This window comes from Pelecanus crispus, chromosome 1 (assembly GCF_030463565.1).
Source record: "Pelecanus crispus isolate bPelCri1 chromosome 1, bPelCri1.pri, whole genome shotgun sequence".
In the NCBI taxonomy this organism is placed as follows: Eukaryota; Metazoa; Chordata; class Aves; order Pelecaniformes; family Pelecanidae; genus Pelecanus; species Pelecanus crispus.
In genome coordinates, this window is record NC_134643.1 from 61652071 (window position 1) to 61668720 (window position 16650).

At 44.6% G+C, this 16650-nt stretch overlaps 1 protein-coding gene across 1 annotated transcript; it reads right to left on the bottom strand.

Moving 5' to 3' along the window:
• Positions 1-13731: 13731 nt before the first annotated feature.
• Positions 13732-14292, bottom strand: ASCL4 (achaete-scute family bHLH transcription factor 4). Its single transcript, XM_009478041.1, has one exon. The coding sequence runs from the start codon at positions 14290-14292 to the stop codon at positions 13732-13734; it is 561 nt and encodes a 186-aa protein (XP_009476316.1).
• Between the last annotated feature and the right edge of the window lie 2358 nt (positions 14293-16650).

Here is a 16650-nt window from a genome sequence, read left to right on the forward strand (position 1 = left end):
CTGTTCGGAGTTTCAAGCAGTCGCTGCAAAACTTAGACAAGTTTTTCGTAGTCCTCTGGCTACGAAGCAGAGCCTCTGAGCTAGAGGCTCACCTTGAGTTCAGTGCTAGCGATGTGCCTAAATTCCTCTGTGCTTTGCGGATGCAGGACCTAGATTTGTGTGAAGTGCTAAACGTGCCAGCTCGCTTTTGCCACCTGCATGTGTTCATGTGCTAAGGGACAGAAGCTGAGAGCGCATCAGGTTGCTCGTGGGGATGTTTGAGTCCCGCTGTCTCCATCACAAGGAGGATGAAGACACAACCTCTCGCTCCCAGCATACAGAACCCCACTGAGCGGCTCTGTCTAGGCGCAGCCTTGACTTCTCTTTGCAAGAGGAGATGATAGGGGTTTTTTTTCTGATAAAGCATATTTGAGTCATCTAGACTTCACATCAAATTCATCAGGGGGTTTAGTCAGGAAGGTGGGAAAGGAGGGTGGACCGGGAAAAAGGACAGCGTAGGACTGACATTTCTGGCAGCAAACATTTCAGCAATGCGTGTCAGCACGCGGGGTTTCATTTCGCTTTACTTCGTGAAGGACTTCAAAACATCCAGAGATCAAACCAAAACGCTCACTTCGGGGAAGAAAACATTCAAGGGAGGCCTTTGGTTCCAGTGGGAAAACAAAACAAAACCCAAACCCTCGTGGATCAACCGGAAATGATTTTCTTCTTCAGCTACTTGTGTTTGCCAGGGACATGAGAAATTAATATTGCGCCATAAGGGGTGAGAGGAGCCCCGAGGCCTCCCCAGCCCTGAGTCAGCCGCCATGCGAGGACAAGATGCCACCTCCGCCATCTCCGCAGCACGCAGGGCCCCTCGCGATGGTGTCCCCTTCGCTCTGCCCTCGTCGCCCGCTGCCCGCGTCCGCCTTCCTCCCGGCACCGGGGAAGGCCCGGCCTCCGTGGCACCGCCGGGGATGGAAGGCTGGATTCAGTTTGTTTTGCGTTCAACCTGCCTTTCACAACGCCCGGCAGACCCGCCTCCCCCCTGCCCGTCTTTGGTGACTCATCCAAAGAATTTTAATCTCCGTGGTCTGTCTGTAGTTGTAAAATATAATACCAGTGGAGCTGGGCTTGTTTATCCTGAAGCCATGAAACTGTGTCAGAAGAAATTGATACACACTACTGAGGGGAAAAAAGTGCTGCTGCTGGGGAGGACTTGACTCGAAGACGGCACTTCAAATGGAAATTTCCCCGTTTGAAGTGGATACGTTTTTCATCTCTACGCCTTTCTTTTCTTTTACGCTGCGGGAGCGAGGACTCGCAGGGTCTGTTTGCTGGAGGATTAGCTCCTCTTGTCTGAAGAAGGTTTCCACCACCGGGCCGCAGGTGCCCTCACCGCTCACGGGAGCCCGGGAGAAGGGGAGGTTTGGGGTGAAGGGGCTCACGACGCCCGGCTTGGGAAGCACCCCAGCCTCTGCCCTCCCACCCCACGTCTGCGAGCCAGGAGCCCTCCACACCTGAGCAGCACCGGGCACAGGGGATCTGCCCACCTAAACACCCAGCGTATCCTAGGCACTCCACAACAAATCGCAACGTCTTCCCCTTCCTTCCAAGACACCTGAAGCTTAAAAGAAGCAGATCAAACATGTAAATTTGAACTGAGATTAATTATACATTTGCAACTGGGGGGGAGGTGGGGTGGGGAGAAAGCCATTAAGGTTTGTCTGCATTAGCTATGCCCGTGGGGGTGTTTCTTTGTCTTTGCATGCGATGATACTTCACGAGATACCAGGTCTGGTTCCACCAGATCTCTGGAAAAGCCTTAGAGGCTTCAGGAAACTCTGCAAATGCGTTTCGGCAGGAGGCAGACAAGGAGAAGGGAAGTGTCGGCACCGCTTCCTCGGAGCGCTGGAGCAGCCTTTGTTGAGTGGCTGGAGGCTACTTCTCGGCTCCCGGATTTCAAACAGGTATAATTATCACTTGGATAGGGTTCAGGACTCGGAGGGAGCTGCCAGATCTTTCATGAGGGGGTGAGTTTGTCCCACTGAATCTAGGATAAAATAAACAAGAAAGAAAGGAGGGATATGATTTAACCATGTAGGTGTCTCACATCCATAATATGCCAGGTACAATATACATCTAGTACTGTCCCATAGCCTGTCTTATATACGCCTTCCCTTTGGAGCATCTGTGTTGTAATATTTTTATATGTATGACCTGGCTGAAACAAAGAGGCCCTGGAAATTTCTCTATAAAACCTATTATCCAAAAACCTCCCTCCCAAAGAGTCTCAGAAAAAAATAGCATCTGATCTTCCAGGGATCTCACTGACTCTCCAAAGCTTTTGAGCTGTTTTACTCTGTCTTACCAACTGCCCTTCCTTAAATCTCTCCAAGTAAATTCTAAGTCCAACGGATTTCCAGTCATGCTTTTTGTGGTGTGAATGCCTTAAACCTTCAGATCAGCCAAGTCACTTTCCTAATTGTTGCAATCAAGTCACTGTCAATATCTGAGCATAAGCTTATGGACTTTGCTGTCAGTATTAAAAGTTAAGGCTAGCTGAAAAGAGGGTTTCAGGAAAAAAATAAAATCAAAGCTGCCTCCATTTTGTAGGCACGGTTCAATACAAATACATTTTTACAGTATTTTCAACTTTATTCTTTCAAACTGAAAATGGCCTTCAGAATTATTTACAGAATAAACATTGTCTTATCTGTAAAACTTATTTCAGGCATAAAATAAAAGACATCATCTGATGATTCCTGGAGACAGGTTGCTGCTGCCATTGTCACGCTGGGGTGACATGTTATACCGGACACTTATACCAGATGCCCCTCTGCCCTGTCCCATGCTCCCAGCCCCCGGTCCCCAAACCTTGGCGCCTGCTGTAGTAGGTGCTCTGTCACATTTGCCCCATGCATGTCTGTGCTCACAGTTGCATGCCAGACTTGATTACTAAACTCTTACTTTATCTCTTGCAATTAAGAACGGTGAAGAAAACTCACTAGTGACTTTCCTAGAGGTGCTCTTCTTACCCCGTGCTTCAGCCACGGTAAGTCTGGCCAGAGACCCCACATTAGACTTCCTTCTTGGGGAAAAAATATCCCTGAGACTGTGAATGTGCTCTTAGTCCCACCTTCCTAGCAGGCCCACGTGGATGAAGCCTTGAGATCCTTTCCCAACACGTCAACAGGCATCTCCTTCAACTCAGTATAAACTCTTTTTTTCCAACTGTTCCTCTCTGCAAATGCCTGGTCTGCATGATGCCATGCTAGCCACGTTGCTCTCACCTAATCCTCAGTCTGCATGACCATCACCTGCCCAGCCACAGCTTCTGATACTCCACATACACAATAACTTTATTGTTTTGTGGTGATTACTAGGTGATGAAATGACCTAAACTGTGACTTTTTCACCAAAGAAGCAAATGTGAAACGTGCTCTTTAAGACAATGACCTTAATAAAATTCCAGTAAAGTTTGCAGAGAATAACCAATGCTAAAAAAGTTTTACCAAAAAAAAATTTTTAGATGTTTAAATGCAACATTTTTTCAGTCACAAAGCCAACATATTTCATTCATCTCTGAAAACACTGACCATCCCTACTACAGAGTAATTCAGCCATTGCATGATGATGGCATCACCACTGTTCTTCTTGCCCTTTCAATGCAAGCTCCCATAGCACATGCAGACACAACTTGTGGCCCTTATGAACGTTGCTTTTAGCAAAAATCAAACCAGCTGGTAACTGAATGAGCTTCTCAGACAGGGTACTATAAACAACATTTAATAACCTTATGCTTTATGGGCTTGTTAACAGAAATGGAACTTTTGAAGCTTTCATAGCACTACAAAATACAAAACTATGGAACACGCTGCACATAAACAGAGGCAAAAGCTCCGCATTTGTACATGTCACGCCGACATGCTGTAGGTGCTCAGCTTTGATCTGTCCTAACAGGCCCCTCGGGATGTGCCACCACCGCTTGCATGGGGCATCACCCCTGCAAACCAGGGGTGTAGCATTACCCAGCCATGTTGGGAGCATATGGTCGGAGCCAGGAAGCAGTAGTGGAACTGGGCAGGGCCTGAGCACTCATTTTGGTCTTTTTCATGGCTTTTTGCCTGGCTTCAGTGATGGTTTGCATTAGTCAGCAGGAGGGAGCTGATGGCAAGGAGGATGCCAGTGGCATCATTGGCATGACAGACTGGCAGAGAGATCTTTGTCCCCACCATCCTCACTATACCTGGAATAGAATAGAATAGAATAGAATAGAATAGAATAGAATAGAATAGAATAGAATAGAATAGAATAGAATAGCTGCAGATGCCAGCTCTGCAATACCAGAGCTGGGTAATGTGCAAGGACAGATTTATCTATGAGCGCAAGGGACTCAGGCGCTTCCACTCACACAGGGGACAAGCAGCCCAGTGAGCTCGCAGCAGCACCATGGCTGCGACCAGCTCCTCATAAAGCAGTATAGGGGCAGCCCAGTGATATTTTCCAGTGAGATGGGGCAGGATCTACTGGTGTTCCCAGCACAGAGGCAAGAGGAGGGCCACACTGTTGTTGAAACAGAGGGAAAACCTGGGGCTGAAGTAATCTGGGTTTATCACTTGGCTCCTGATGGCAGGTGGGCTGAGCTCTGTAATTATCCGCTCCACTCCCCAGCTAAAGCACAGCCTGCTCAAAACTGCTCAGCACTTTGATAAGAAATATGCTTGGAGGTACTTTGCAATGCTGAACAAGAAAAGACAAATGAGAAGCGGTGGTAGGCAAATAAATGTGGTGTCTGAGGTGCAGGCAGACAGACTCACCATCATGCAAATGCTGTGGTCTCAGCCATTTTTGCACAATGGCTGGTGGTAAAATCATATTGCTGCTTCTTTTCTGATAAGGTTTGGGCTTTGTTTTTTAATTTAAGTTCTGCTTATTAAGCAGCTCCCTGCCCACCTCCCGCCCAGCTGCTGCGAGGCACATCCATCGTCATCAAGGGCTGCACATAGTGTGATCAGCAGAGAGTTGTTAGCAAGAAGGAATGCTAAAGCCAGGCTGCTGTATGAGAAGGACACAAAATGCACAGCCAGGACATGACCCTATACCCTTGCCCCTATAGCAACAGTCAGGGCTACAGGGGTAGACACGAGGGAGGAAAGGAAAATGACGGGGATTGATGGCGAATGGCAAATTGTAAAGAAAGTGGGCATTATCACTATGATGTAAGCCTATATCCACTCTGAAAAACACTAGCAGCAGGGAACAGCCCTTCCTATAGTCCTGAGCCTGGCAAAGCTTTCCATCATGACCAGCAGAGCATGCCTAGCCTACAGCTCTCTGATTCCTCTTTCTAACAGATGTGTTACTGTGTTGGGTTGGACATTCACACTACAGACTTTGCCCCTGTCCCCCTGTCCCTCTTCACAGAGCCAGCGTTCTCCCTTTCCCCTGTGATGCCCAGTGCAATGTCCCCATGGTTTCCAGCAGCACTCCTGACTCCCAGCGTGGGGGAAAGAGGAGGAGGAGGGAGGAAGAGCAGTGCCAGCGGTGCAACTATTCATTTAAGAGAGATACCTCCTGCGCTTGGCCTCCATCCATGCTCCAGGCTACTCATCACAGATCTTGTCATAGTGCTGGGCTCCTCTTACCCTCCCTGCTATTCTGTTTTCCTCCTTCAGGATTAAGGCCCACCCTGTAGTTCAGCCCCAGCCTGCCCCACCTCTCACTTCTGCCTCATGACAGAGACAGCACAGATGCAGCCCGTGGTGGCCAAGCCTGTGAAGGATGCCTGGAGTGAGCAAAGCCGCAAGAGGCAAAGCTGAGTCCTCCCTAAACTCATGGCCCCCTGGGCTAAAAATGCAAAGCCAGCGCTCCAGGTGCAGGAGCACTCCTCCCTCCCAGTGGAGGAGAATAAATACACTGGGAGAAAGAGAAAAGCACTTGAAAAGGTGGAAAACACCCACAGGGGCTGGTGGTGGGGCCAGGGAGGGAGTCGTGCCTCTCTCCAGCCCTGCCTATGGCTCCCTCTAAGTCCTGGACCACCAGAGTCATTGCTTTGCTTGTTCTCATTAGCATTTCTGCTATGCAAAATCTCACAGCCTTTTTATATCTCCACAGGGTTTGCCTGCAAATATATTATCTTGAAGTGTTGGGTTTTTTTTTCCCCCCAGGAATTAATCCTCCCCAAAGGTGTCATATCTAATTTGTTTGTATTTCCCTTGTTTCAGCCATGCAGCTGATTTGTTATCAAGTGGTGTGCCACACATCAAACCCACTTTCTTTTCTCCCTCCCCGCTGCCATCCTTCCTCCTTTTCCCGTGCACAAACACCACAACACACACGCCTGTGTTTGTACATCTGGCTTATTTCATTTATACATTACACAGCTCATTATCAGTTTCATTCATTAAGCACCAGTGAGCTTTAACACCTCTTGGTGTGGGAATGCACACATCACCTCCGCATGAGTGTTCCCCTGGGATAAACCCTCTGCAGCTGAGCCTGGGACTTCTTCGGTGCTTCTTAAATTTAAAAAAGCTACATCTAGAGAGCTGCCTAATATAGCATAATGCTGGCAGTAAAGCAAACACATAAAAAGACGTGAAAATTCCATTTATTTGTAACTACTTGTTCTCTTTGTGATCTCGGTGCAGATGGAAGAGATTGGTTAGGATTTGGTGCTGACGGCTGACAGCCTTGGAACACAAAAATCTGCTACATATGCCCAGAACCACACTGCATCAAAATAAAATCATGGGGACAAGCAAGGTGCTTTGTGAGCAGCACAGCAAATGCAGCTTGGCTTGGATTTGTGTTACACGCTCCCAGGCTTCACTGCCCACTACCTTCCCCACATTTTCAACCCTTCAGCCTCTTACAGTCCATTCACTCAGCTTCCAAAATCCAAAACTCCCTCAAAATATTCATATTTTCATCCCCTGGCCCCAGTAGAACAGGCAAGAGGCAGCATGTTATACTAGCACAAAACACATGTGCCTGCTGGTGCTCATGGGCTGGCTGACCATCAAGCAGGTCAAACCGAAAAGACAATTCAGTGTTAGCTTTCCCCTCTGTAAGGACTCCAATTTGGCATGTCTTTCTACTCCGATGGCTCCAGCATTCATGGACTGTGTAGGAATTTTGTGTCTTTGAGACCTCTATCTCCAGTCATATCTGAAGTGAGCCAAGAGGTCTCCAAAATTTTCAAAGGGGAATCTGGTGGAGAGATGTATGGACTCTCTTTTATGGCTTCTTTTAGCCTGGCTAAAAAACATGATCCATACCAATATATCTTTTCGTTTCCTGCAGCTGCAAAAACATAATCAATAAAACCCAAGGTCCATGGTAACATAGACTTTACTCTTGGTGCTTCAGCAAATGCAGGATCATTCTGAAATGACAGCGAGTCCTACAAACCTGGCTTCAAAGCTTTTGAAAAAGGGTGAGGGAACTCAGAGTGAAATACAGGCTTGCTGGCTGCTGCCCACCCCTGTAACCCACAGTTTTGGGAGTATCGGTCCCTTCAGACAGTGGTGGTAATGAACCAGAGTCTTCAGCCACTCAGCTTCACAGATGGTGTTTTGACCTTGACAAATCCCCTCACTTTAAATGAATACACCCAGTTATGACTGGAGGTGGCTAAAAAGCAGATGTACTGCCTGTTGTCTGTGTCTGCCCCAGGGCTTGCAGCCTCCAGCAGTTGGGTGGCACAGGAATCTGACCCAGCGTGAAGCACCACAGCTCCTGACCCAGAGCCATAAGCCCTAAGCTGGGCTCCCCACCTCTGCCCACCCCCTATTTTGGAAAAAAAAAAATAAAAATTGAGAAATTTTATTTGCATTTTGACACTCTCTTCCCATGCGGGTTGGCTGAAAATCAGTCAGAGGTTCAGAAGATTTTGGAGACGGGACGTCTTACACACAGAGCATAGTCTAAGCTTTGTTTCCATTGGAAAGCAGACATAAAACTGCTAACAGGCTTTGTCTTGGATTTGCAAGGTGTGGAATTGCATGAAGCTCCTGGTCTCTCCAGGAAAAGCACCGCGGCAAAGCTCTGCTCCAGGGCTGGGTTGTGGGTACCCTGGCCTTTCCAGCTTGTACACATGCACCTACCATGTTTCTTGTGTAAACTGTGACAAATAAAGGGAAACCAATCAAACCAACCTTTTCTTGTGCTTTTCCTCTGAAGTGTATCCAATAAACCCGGCCTCTGTACATCCCCATACTATCCATTCCTGAGTTGGGTTTTAATTGTTGTTCACTTCACTTTTCAACTCAGTTTGCAACTGGGCAAAGTTTTTTTTCTTCCAAGGCTGTACCTCACTGCCAGACTATAGCTCTGAATCTTCATTCTTGCCCTCAGCCCAGGTCGGGTAGAGGCAACTATCCACACCCTTCATATACTGAAATAGCTGCCATGGTGCTGGTTGTATCCTGCGTGCATGCTGCATGCTCAGGCCATGGAGTGACAAGTTCTGGCAACAAGGGTGATAACCAAGCATAGGTGTGCCACCAGCTGACTTTCACACAGGGCTTTATCCAGCCAGAAAAGCTCCTTTCATTTCAGTGAAAGACTTGCTCCTGTGAAGCCCTTATGGTAAGCCCTCAGTAGAGCTGAGTGCTACAGCACTGCAAATAGCACCTGTCTTTTCCCAGGCCCGCTTTTTGACTTGGCTTTTTAAATGAGAATTTTTGAGTGATACAAGAGAGCAAGGCTACTGAAGCGTGGATAGTAAAACGGGACCCGCTGAATCCCACTCTTAGAGAGCGGTAGCTTCCATCTGCGCACACCCCTAGGCAAGTTTCTCCTTCCCAGAGTGAACCAACAGCCTTTCTCCCACCCTGCCATCATCTGCCTCTCCAGAACCCCACTGCCACCTAAGCACAGCTGTGTGCTGGGTCCCTGACCCCCCAGCTAGCTGTGTCTGCTACACTGATCAGACCTCGGGGTCAGCGGAATAGTTATGCAATGTGGATATGAGTGGGTAGGGGAAAGGACACTCTGATGACAAAAAAAAGGTGACCCTTTCACTCCTGAAAAGCACTACCAGTCTCTTGCACAGCCCACTAAATGAACGTGCTGGTTCCTATTGAGTTCCCAGGGTCTTGGCTCAGGGTAGCTGGGTCATAACATTTTCAGAGCGCTCTGGAGCATCTTCTCAGCAGTGCCACCTTGCCAGACTGATGTAAATTCCAAACAAATATTCTTGGCAGTCTGTGCTCATTTCACCAGCATCCTAGCCTGACCGCTCTCTGTATTTGATCCACCATTGGATCCACCATATGGAGATCCACTGAGATATGGAGAGAGAGACATCTACCTTTAGAAACACCTTCACTCCTCCAATTTGTCCTCCCAGCAAGAGCAACTTGGAGAACTTCTCCATTGCTCTGTCAGTGGACATATTCACAGTGAGGTAGAAAAAATGTGTAAAAATCATGTGGGAGATATATGATTGAGCCTTTATAGCAGATTTTTACCTACAAGCACACCTTCAGGTTGATGGACAATGTTGCTCATCTTGTGTTGAGCTTCCAGATCTACAGCTGGACAGCCTTGCAGAAGAGCTAGGTCCACCTGCAGTCTTACCATTTCGCTGCTCCCCATTTGTCTAGAACAAATTTACCTCTTACCCTATATGCTGACAGTTACTAGTGATAAGCACCTGCTGAAGTTTTATTCACTTAGACTCTCTTTTGGAGAGACTTACTAAGACCTTGCTCAGCGATAGCAATTGACCTCAGCTGACTTCAGCAGGGGTCTCCCATTGGTACCACTTGAAAGCCTCTCTTCAAAATGTTTTGGATCTTGTTTTGCCTCCTTCCCAAGTATGCTGGTGACAAATGTTTTCAAAGATTCTTTATTTTCATGTGGACGTTCCCCGTTCATTTATTCCAGTGAGATAAACTGGCCCTGATTGCTTTACTGTCTGAACATGACTTTTCTATAGTACCTTCTGGTTTTCTTTGGCCATGTTATTGACACTGGGTAATAGAACATGAAAGGAGTGTGGATGGGCTTTTACAAAAAAATCAGCTAAACAGCTATTAGAGGATTAAAAGCAATCCCATGGCCAGGATTACACATCTTTAAAATGATGATAATATCAAGGAGCAAATGGATTTGTAATTTAATGGCAGAAGAGGGAAGACTTCAGATGTGTGGGTTTTTTCACATTTGATAGAAAGATTAAAGTGTCTGCATTTGGTGTTCAGGAGTTTGATAAAGCTGTAGCATGGTTGCCTAGGGAATATCAGTGTTTGGCTTTCTTGTAAATAGTAATTGTGCCGCATGGAGAGAATTCTTCTGGTCAACATTTTTATTAAAACTTTAATACTCAGGGTGACAAGTTGGACCATTGTCTGCTTTCAAAGTCTGATAATGATACACTTTAGAAGCTTTGAAGAAAACCTTTGTCTAGACAGAAACAGCTTAAGAAAGCTTTTGAAATGTAGCATTCACTTGAAACCTTTGTTGACGCCTGTAGGAAGCACTGATCCATATTTGGGAAATCTTGAGCTGTTTTCTACTTCCTTGTGCTAAAAGTGTGCAAGAAGTTTGCATGACAACAGGAACTGCGAGAAATAAAAATGTACAACTTTCCTAAGGAGAGTTGTTCAACTTGTGACAGATTTTTCCCACAGAAGGAATTTCCTTTTAATCCAGAAATTAATTTTCCTTTAAAATTAAATTAAGCTACATGTGACATTCTGGCTTTTCCATCTTCAGCATTGAGGTTGGATTGGGAGGTATTTTAAGGACACTTCCAGAGCTGCTAAAGATGTATAATCTAAAAAAAAAGTATCTACAGTCTCATTGAAATGTAGACTTTTAACCAGTCCCCTTGAATTGAGGTCCAGAGGCCTTTTCCAGAATATTATTTCACAAAATCCAGGTTTGGTTCTGACTGCAGAGTATAAAGGATATGCAACAACCAAACCAGTCCCATTAAGACGTGCAGCAGATCAGCCCACATCTCACACGGGAAGAGACACCCTACAGTGGCAACAGCCAAGCACAGGCCCAAGGTGTGATGTTCTTCACTTGGTTAGACTCCCACTGAGGAACATCCCACGGGAGATGAAACTGAAAGGGGGCAGAGCCATGACCTAGTCCACTTCCCCAGCCAGCCTAACTAGCTGATCATGGAGAAGGTGGCATGCTGCACCATCTTTCTGGGATTTGGAATCAGAGGATTATGGCTCCTGGATATATCTCTGTGATAACCATCTGACCAAAAAATTTATGTGGGGCATTATCTGATGCCTCCTGCCCAGGAAGTAACAGTCATTCTGGTCATTTTTAGTTTTAGTGGTTCGGTTTGATTTGGCTATTTATTGTGATTAAATGTATATTAACTGCTTTTCATCTTCAGAGTGCTTTACAAACAACTATATGTTTCACAGAATTTGTCTCAGGTACTCTGAGGAAGTGTATGTTTTTCATAGATAACAAAGATTTAATCTCTGCTTTGAGGGAGAAATGCAATTCAGGCTTACTGACAGAGTTACCAGCAGCACCACTCTATTTCCACAAATCTCAAAACTGAGGGGGAGAGAGAGAGGTTGAATCTCTTGTCAGAGACCACAAAGGGAAGGAAAAGAACCAAACAATAACGGATCCCAATCAGACATTCAGACCACTACCTTGCCCTTCTCCCTTTTCTTGGATAACAAACACTTACACGTTCAAAAATGAGTGCTTCAGCTCTGGATCCTTAGAGACAACTGTTCAGGTAACTAGACTTCTACTTTTTGGGCCTGCGAAACAGACCCTGCAAGAGTAACAGCCCTTAGAAAAACAAAATAATCATTAGAAAAGGAAGCTGGCTACCACATAAAGAATAAAGAACAAAGCCTGTGACTGCTGTGGACGTTTTTAGCAGTGCTGCTTCATTACAGTCAAGATAAGTGACCAGTTTGCAGCAAGTCGTTTGGACAACTCATGTAGGCTTTTTCCATTTCTGAACTGTGTGTGATTTGCCTAAATGTGTTTGTTTTTCAAGGTTATTGGCTGTATATTAAGAAAAAATAATTGGGTTCAGAGCTCCAGCAACAGCTAGACCCAGAGCTGGACTGCAAGTACTTGAAGGTAGGCACCCAATAGCTAAAAGTGTATAAATGTTCAGAGTAGTTTTCTAAGAATCAGCAGAGTATTTTTATACCAAATAATTTTGATTAGATACCCACAGCACAAACCTGTTCCTTATCTAGATTTAAGAATCTAGATTAAAAATTTATTTTCATAGGTAGCAGCTTGTATTTACTTCCTATCCATTTTCTTTATTCTTTGCTGAAAATTCATTACTCCTGCAAACAGTGTTGTCCCATTCGTTACCAACTGAAAGTGAAAAAAAACCCCACAGCCAGGATTAATTCAATTTTTTATTTAAATGAAATTTATGGACACATTTTGAGGTATTTGATCAGTATTTTTTCTTATTTATACACAAATATTTTTTCAGGTGTTCAGTCAGCATATCGTGAAGGAAAGACAAAAAGATTCAAAACCATTTCACTATCGTGAGGCCAAAAAAGCAAAAATTTGAAAGGTCTGTGGAAAGTGTATGGGTAAGAAGGAGTTTACCCTATATTCAGAATGGGACTTAAGCACATAGCTAAATGTTATTTAAATCTGGCTTTTGAGAAAGGAAGATTTTCAAGCAATTTGGAGAAAAATTCTCATTTTAAGTAGACACGGTCCAAATGAAACTCATTTCATAGATTTTGAGATATTAAATTTTAAAACGTGCATTCTTTGAAAAAGTAACACAATATTCTAAGCAAAAGGAGAATTACCTACATTTTCATGCAGATGTAAACTGATAGATTTAATGTTACCCTTTTTGTACACACCAGTACCTAACCACTACAGGAACACACTTCTAAGCATATAATCTCTGACCTGTCAAAAAGACACTATCAAGACTATTTTGTCCACAAACTCAATTTTCAAAAAAGAAAGAAAAAGGCTGGCAACATTTCAGTATCATGAGTGGAGCTTTGCTTTTGAAGGTGCAGTTTTACAGAATTCTGTCTCCCTCTTCCTAGCATCAATTAGAACGAAAGTGTTAGATTTTCTTTTCCTGAAAATTATCCTTCGAATAATCACCAAATAGCCAGTGCTCAGTGTATGAGTTGCTTCTTTCACTTTAGAAGATGCCGTAAAAGAAATTAATTCCCAAATATAGCCTTATTTATATTAAAAGGTTATCTTCTCAGAAATAGAATATTTCTGTGAGTTTTGTAAAAATTTTAGGGAAAGACATTTTATTTAAATCTTACCTTTCCCAGTCCAAGTGTTTGCAACCCAGTGCATCTCAGGTTAGCAGTCAGGAAAAACAGACAATAAAACTTACAGGAGGAAGAAGGAGAAAGGGGAGGGGGATTTCCTGAAATGGATTTATCTGCTTTTGCTGTCTCATTGAGTGAAAGGCAAAAGAAAATAAATGAACAGAACAAAAGCTGAATGAAAACTAGAATGCAAAAGTTGCTTCATTTTTAACAATCCAAATAAAGTTTAGTAACATAGCTGAAGCAACCTGAGAGATATCTGTTTGCTTACAAATCATCTTTAGGTTTTGTACAGACAACATTTAAAGTCCTTTGACAGACTGAAAATACCTTTTTGTTTTTCCCCCCTAGCTGTTTTCCCTTTTCCTGGTATTCATTTTCAACTGTAGAAAAATCCCCAGGGTTTTAGATTTGGGTTTCAGCTGAACTTGAAGGGTTCTGTCTCCAGAGAGGCTGTTTCCTAGCTGCCCGTCTCCTCAAATTCACTGTAGGGGGATGAAGCTGAAGATGTTTTAGACTCTCCATCACTGTTGCAATCCCGTGGGGGAGTGGGAGCTTCCGGGAGCTCCTTGGCAGAGAGCGTTTCCTTACTGTTAGACCCTAAGGGATGGCAGTCCAGTAAGCTCTGCAGGTGTTTGATGTAGCTTATTGCAGCTCTCAGGGTCTCCACTTTGCTGAGGCGCTTGTCAGCAAATTCCTTGGGCAGGTGCTCTCTCAGGCGTGTGTAGCCCTCATTCACGCAGCGCACCCGCTGCCTTTCCCTCTCGTTCCTCTTTCGAATGAAGGCAGGCTCAAAGGAATAGTCATAGACGCCCACGTAGCCAGGGAATGGGATGTAGGAGATGCGACCCGCGTGCCCGCTGTAGGCTTGCTCCCAGTAAGATGGGTCCAGATGGAAGGGAACCCCAAAGGGCTCCCTCAGGGGGATCCCATGGCGATGCACATGGCTGTTAGCCAGGGACATAGCTCCTGGAAATGCAATCCTGTTCAATAGTCCATCATCATCTTTATTGCTCTCCATGCTTCTTTTTTTTCTCACCGGTGGAATGTCAGTTCCTGAATTTGGCTTCCAAATCTTGTATCAATCCAAGCAAGGAGGAAACATTTGTATAGGTACTCTCTGCCCCGCAGGCTGCAATTTCCTCCTGCGGTGTATAAAAACTCAGATCTCAAAAGCACTGCTAACGACTCATGAGGTCCACTCTGCGCCTGGAAATCAGCTCTAAGCCTTGTTGTTTTTATAGATGTAGGATGCCAGCTAATTTACAGACAGGTTTTGAGGACCATCACTCCACACTTTAAACCCTTCTTTTCCTCTGATCTTCATATTTCAAAAGATAATAAGAGGGTTCCTGTGTATTCCTTTTCTCCCTGCTTGAAATTATGACCATAAGAATTAATGCCAAACATAAATAATCTCCCAGGCTCTAAACACTTCTCATGTATTGTAATCCACAATATCGTTTGATATAATTGTCTCCAAAAGATGGGTAATTTGCAAAGTTTACAGGGATCTTCAAAGTTTTGGCAGAACTCCTCCCTTTCAGGAACCAAGGATCTTCTGTCATCTGAAAACTACCCAAAGGCTTTTCACAATGAAATCCAAAAGACAACTGCAAGCTTTGTTGTTTCGGCTGCTCTGGTCTAACTGAAACAGCTCACAAGCAGTTTGCAAAACTTAAATGGCATGTCTCTAGCTTTCTGGGGAAGCTGAGAAATCTTCAAAGGAAAGAGTGCTCTCTTGTGGTTGCAAGTCATGTCAGATCAAGAATGCATACGTGCAAGCATAAGAGGAAAACCGCTTTCTTCGCCCAAAGAGAGGCTTTTTCAAGAAGTATGTTTCACAAATTGAACACGAGCATTTTCAAAAAATCTTCAACGTTTTGCATGTTTCTGCTCATTGCAGGAATGTTCTGGTAATCACTATGAGCACCTGCCTCAGATAGACAAAGACGATGCCCTGATTGCCCCCTGTGTGGCTATTACTAGATGTTTACATAGATATGGGCTTACCTGATGGACCCTACACATAGCTTTAATTGGGGAGCTAAAAATCCCTTTTGACTGTGCCAGATCTGTGCTGCATCCTCCAGTTTGCCTGCAGCTTGCCAAGGAGAAGAGGTGGACTTTTGGCAGTGTAAGGCCATCACGTTCTCATCCGTGCCTTTCCTCTAAAATATCCTGTTGTGTTAGGATCTTCTGCAGCAACTGGAGGGTCTTTGCCTTTTCCCATGTTGTTTTTCAAGAGCTCAATAGTTACAACTTTTTCTGAAAACACAGCTTCACAGTTAACTGAACTTCCTTTTTTTTTGCCACCAACAGTTTGGGGAGTTGAACGTTTGGCCTGGGAGAGCTGTGGGAAGGGACGGATGTGAAAAGGTACAGACATGTAGGCTCTATCAAAACTGTTCTTTTGCTCAAAGTGAAAGTTTCCACCCTGTTCAGTCTTTCATGCCAAACTGCCTCAGACGCATGACTAACTGAAACAACATCCTCCACTCCGAGAAACACATCTATGTCTCTGCTGAGTCAGAAACCAGCAGCAATGATGTCAGTGTGCATTTTCAAGTCAGCCTTTGTATCTTTGCTGGGCTATCCTGCAGCTTTGAAAAACAATGGTAATCTTCAAAGTATAATGAACATACAGGCAGAGCGTTCCGGACAGACACGAGCGAGAACAATCCTGGACTCTGGTTTATGCCAGGGGCAGGATCTGCACCAAAATGGCTCAAAAGCCAGCCAACTATCCATCTACTTTTCCCTCCATCATTAACATTGCCTAGCAAGAGCTGGTGTTTGAAGCTGAAAGTTTTGTAGCATTACCTAAAAGTTAGCTAACACATTGCATGAGGGGTTGAGAACTTTTCCAGTCACAACTAAATGTCGTTCTAAAATATGTGCCATAGCTCAGATGGAACCTATGGGTGTGAGGCAAGAATTACTGTGGAACCCCCCATAGTATGTACAACTTCATTTCAGAGCAAATAATCAAGAGAGCCTTTCTGCCTTTTAAAAAAAATCTTTGGAAATGGTTGAACAGTATGGGCTTTTCAATACCACTTGCAATATAAGCTCTGCTGTCACAAAGGTCTCCAAGTAGAAATGTTTTCAGAAATGAATGCTTAAATGAAAATAACTCATTCACTGTAGCATTGAGGTAGGCCAGGACTTAAAGTTTTCTTAAAACAAAGAGGATGTTGGCCTCTAAGCAAATACCTGAAGTAGGAAAAGGACATCTGATTTGTGTCATCATTAGATTTAAAATGCTGTTCTCTGGCAGTATTCCTGTAAGGAAATGGAAGCATGCCTCTTGGGGGGTCTCAGGTGCCAGAATGCTTCACAGCTCTCTGTGACCTTGCCAGAAGCCTAGCCATGTTCA

Bases quoted from the DNA above. Each gene is read 5' to 3' on its own strand.
- ASCL4 (XM_009478041.1), bottom strand. From the start codon at position 14,292: ATGGAGAGCAATAAAGATGATGATGGACTATTGAACAGGATTGCATTT.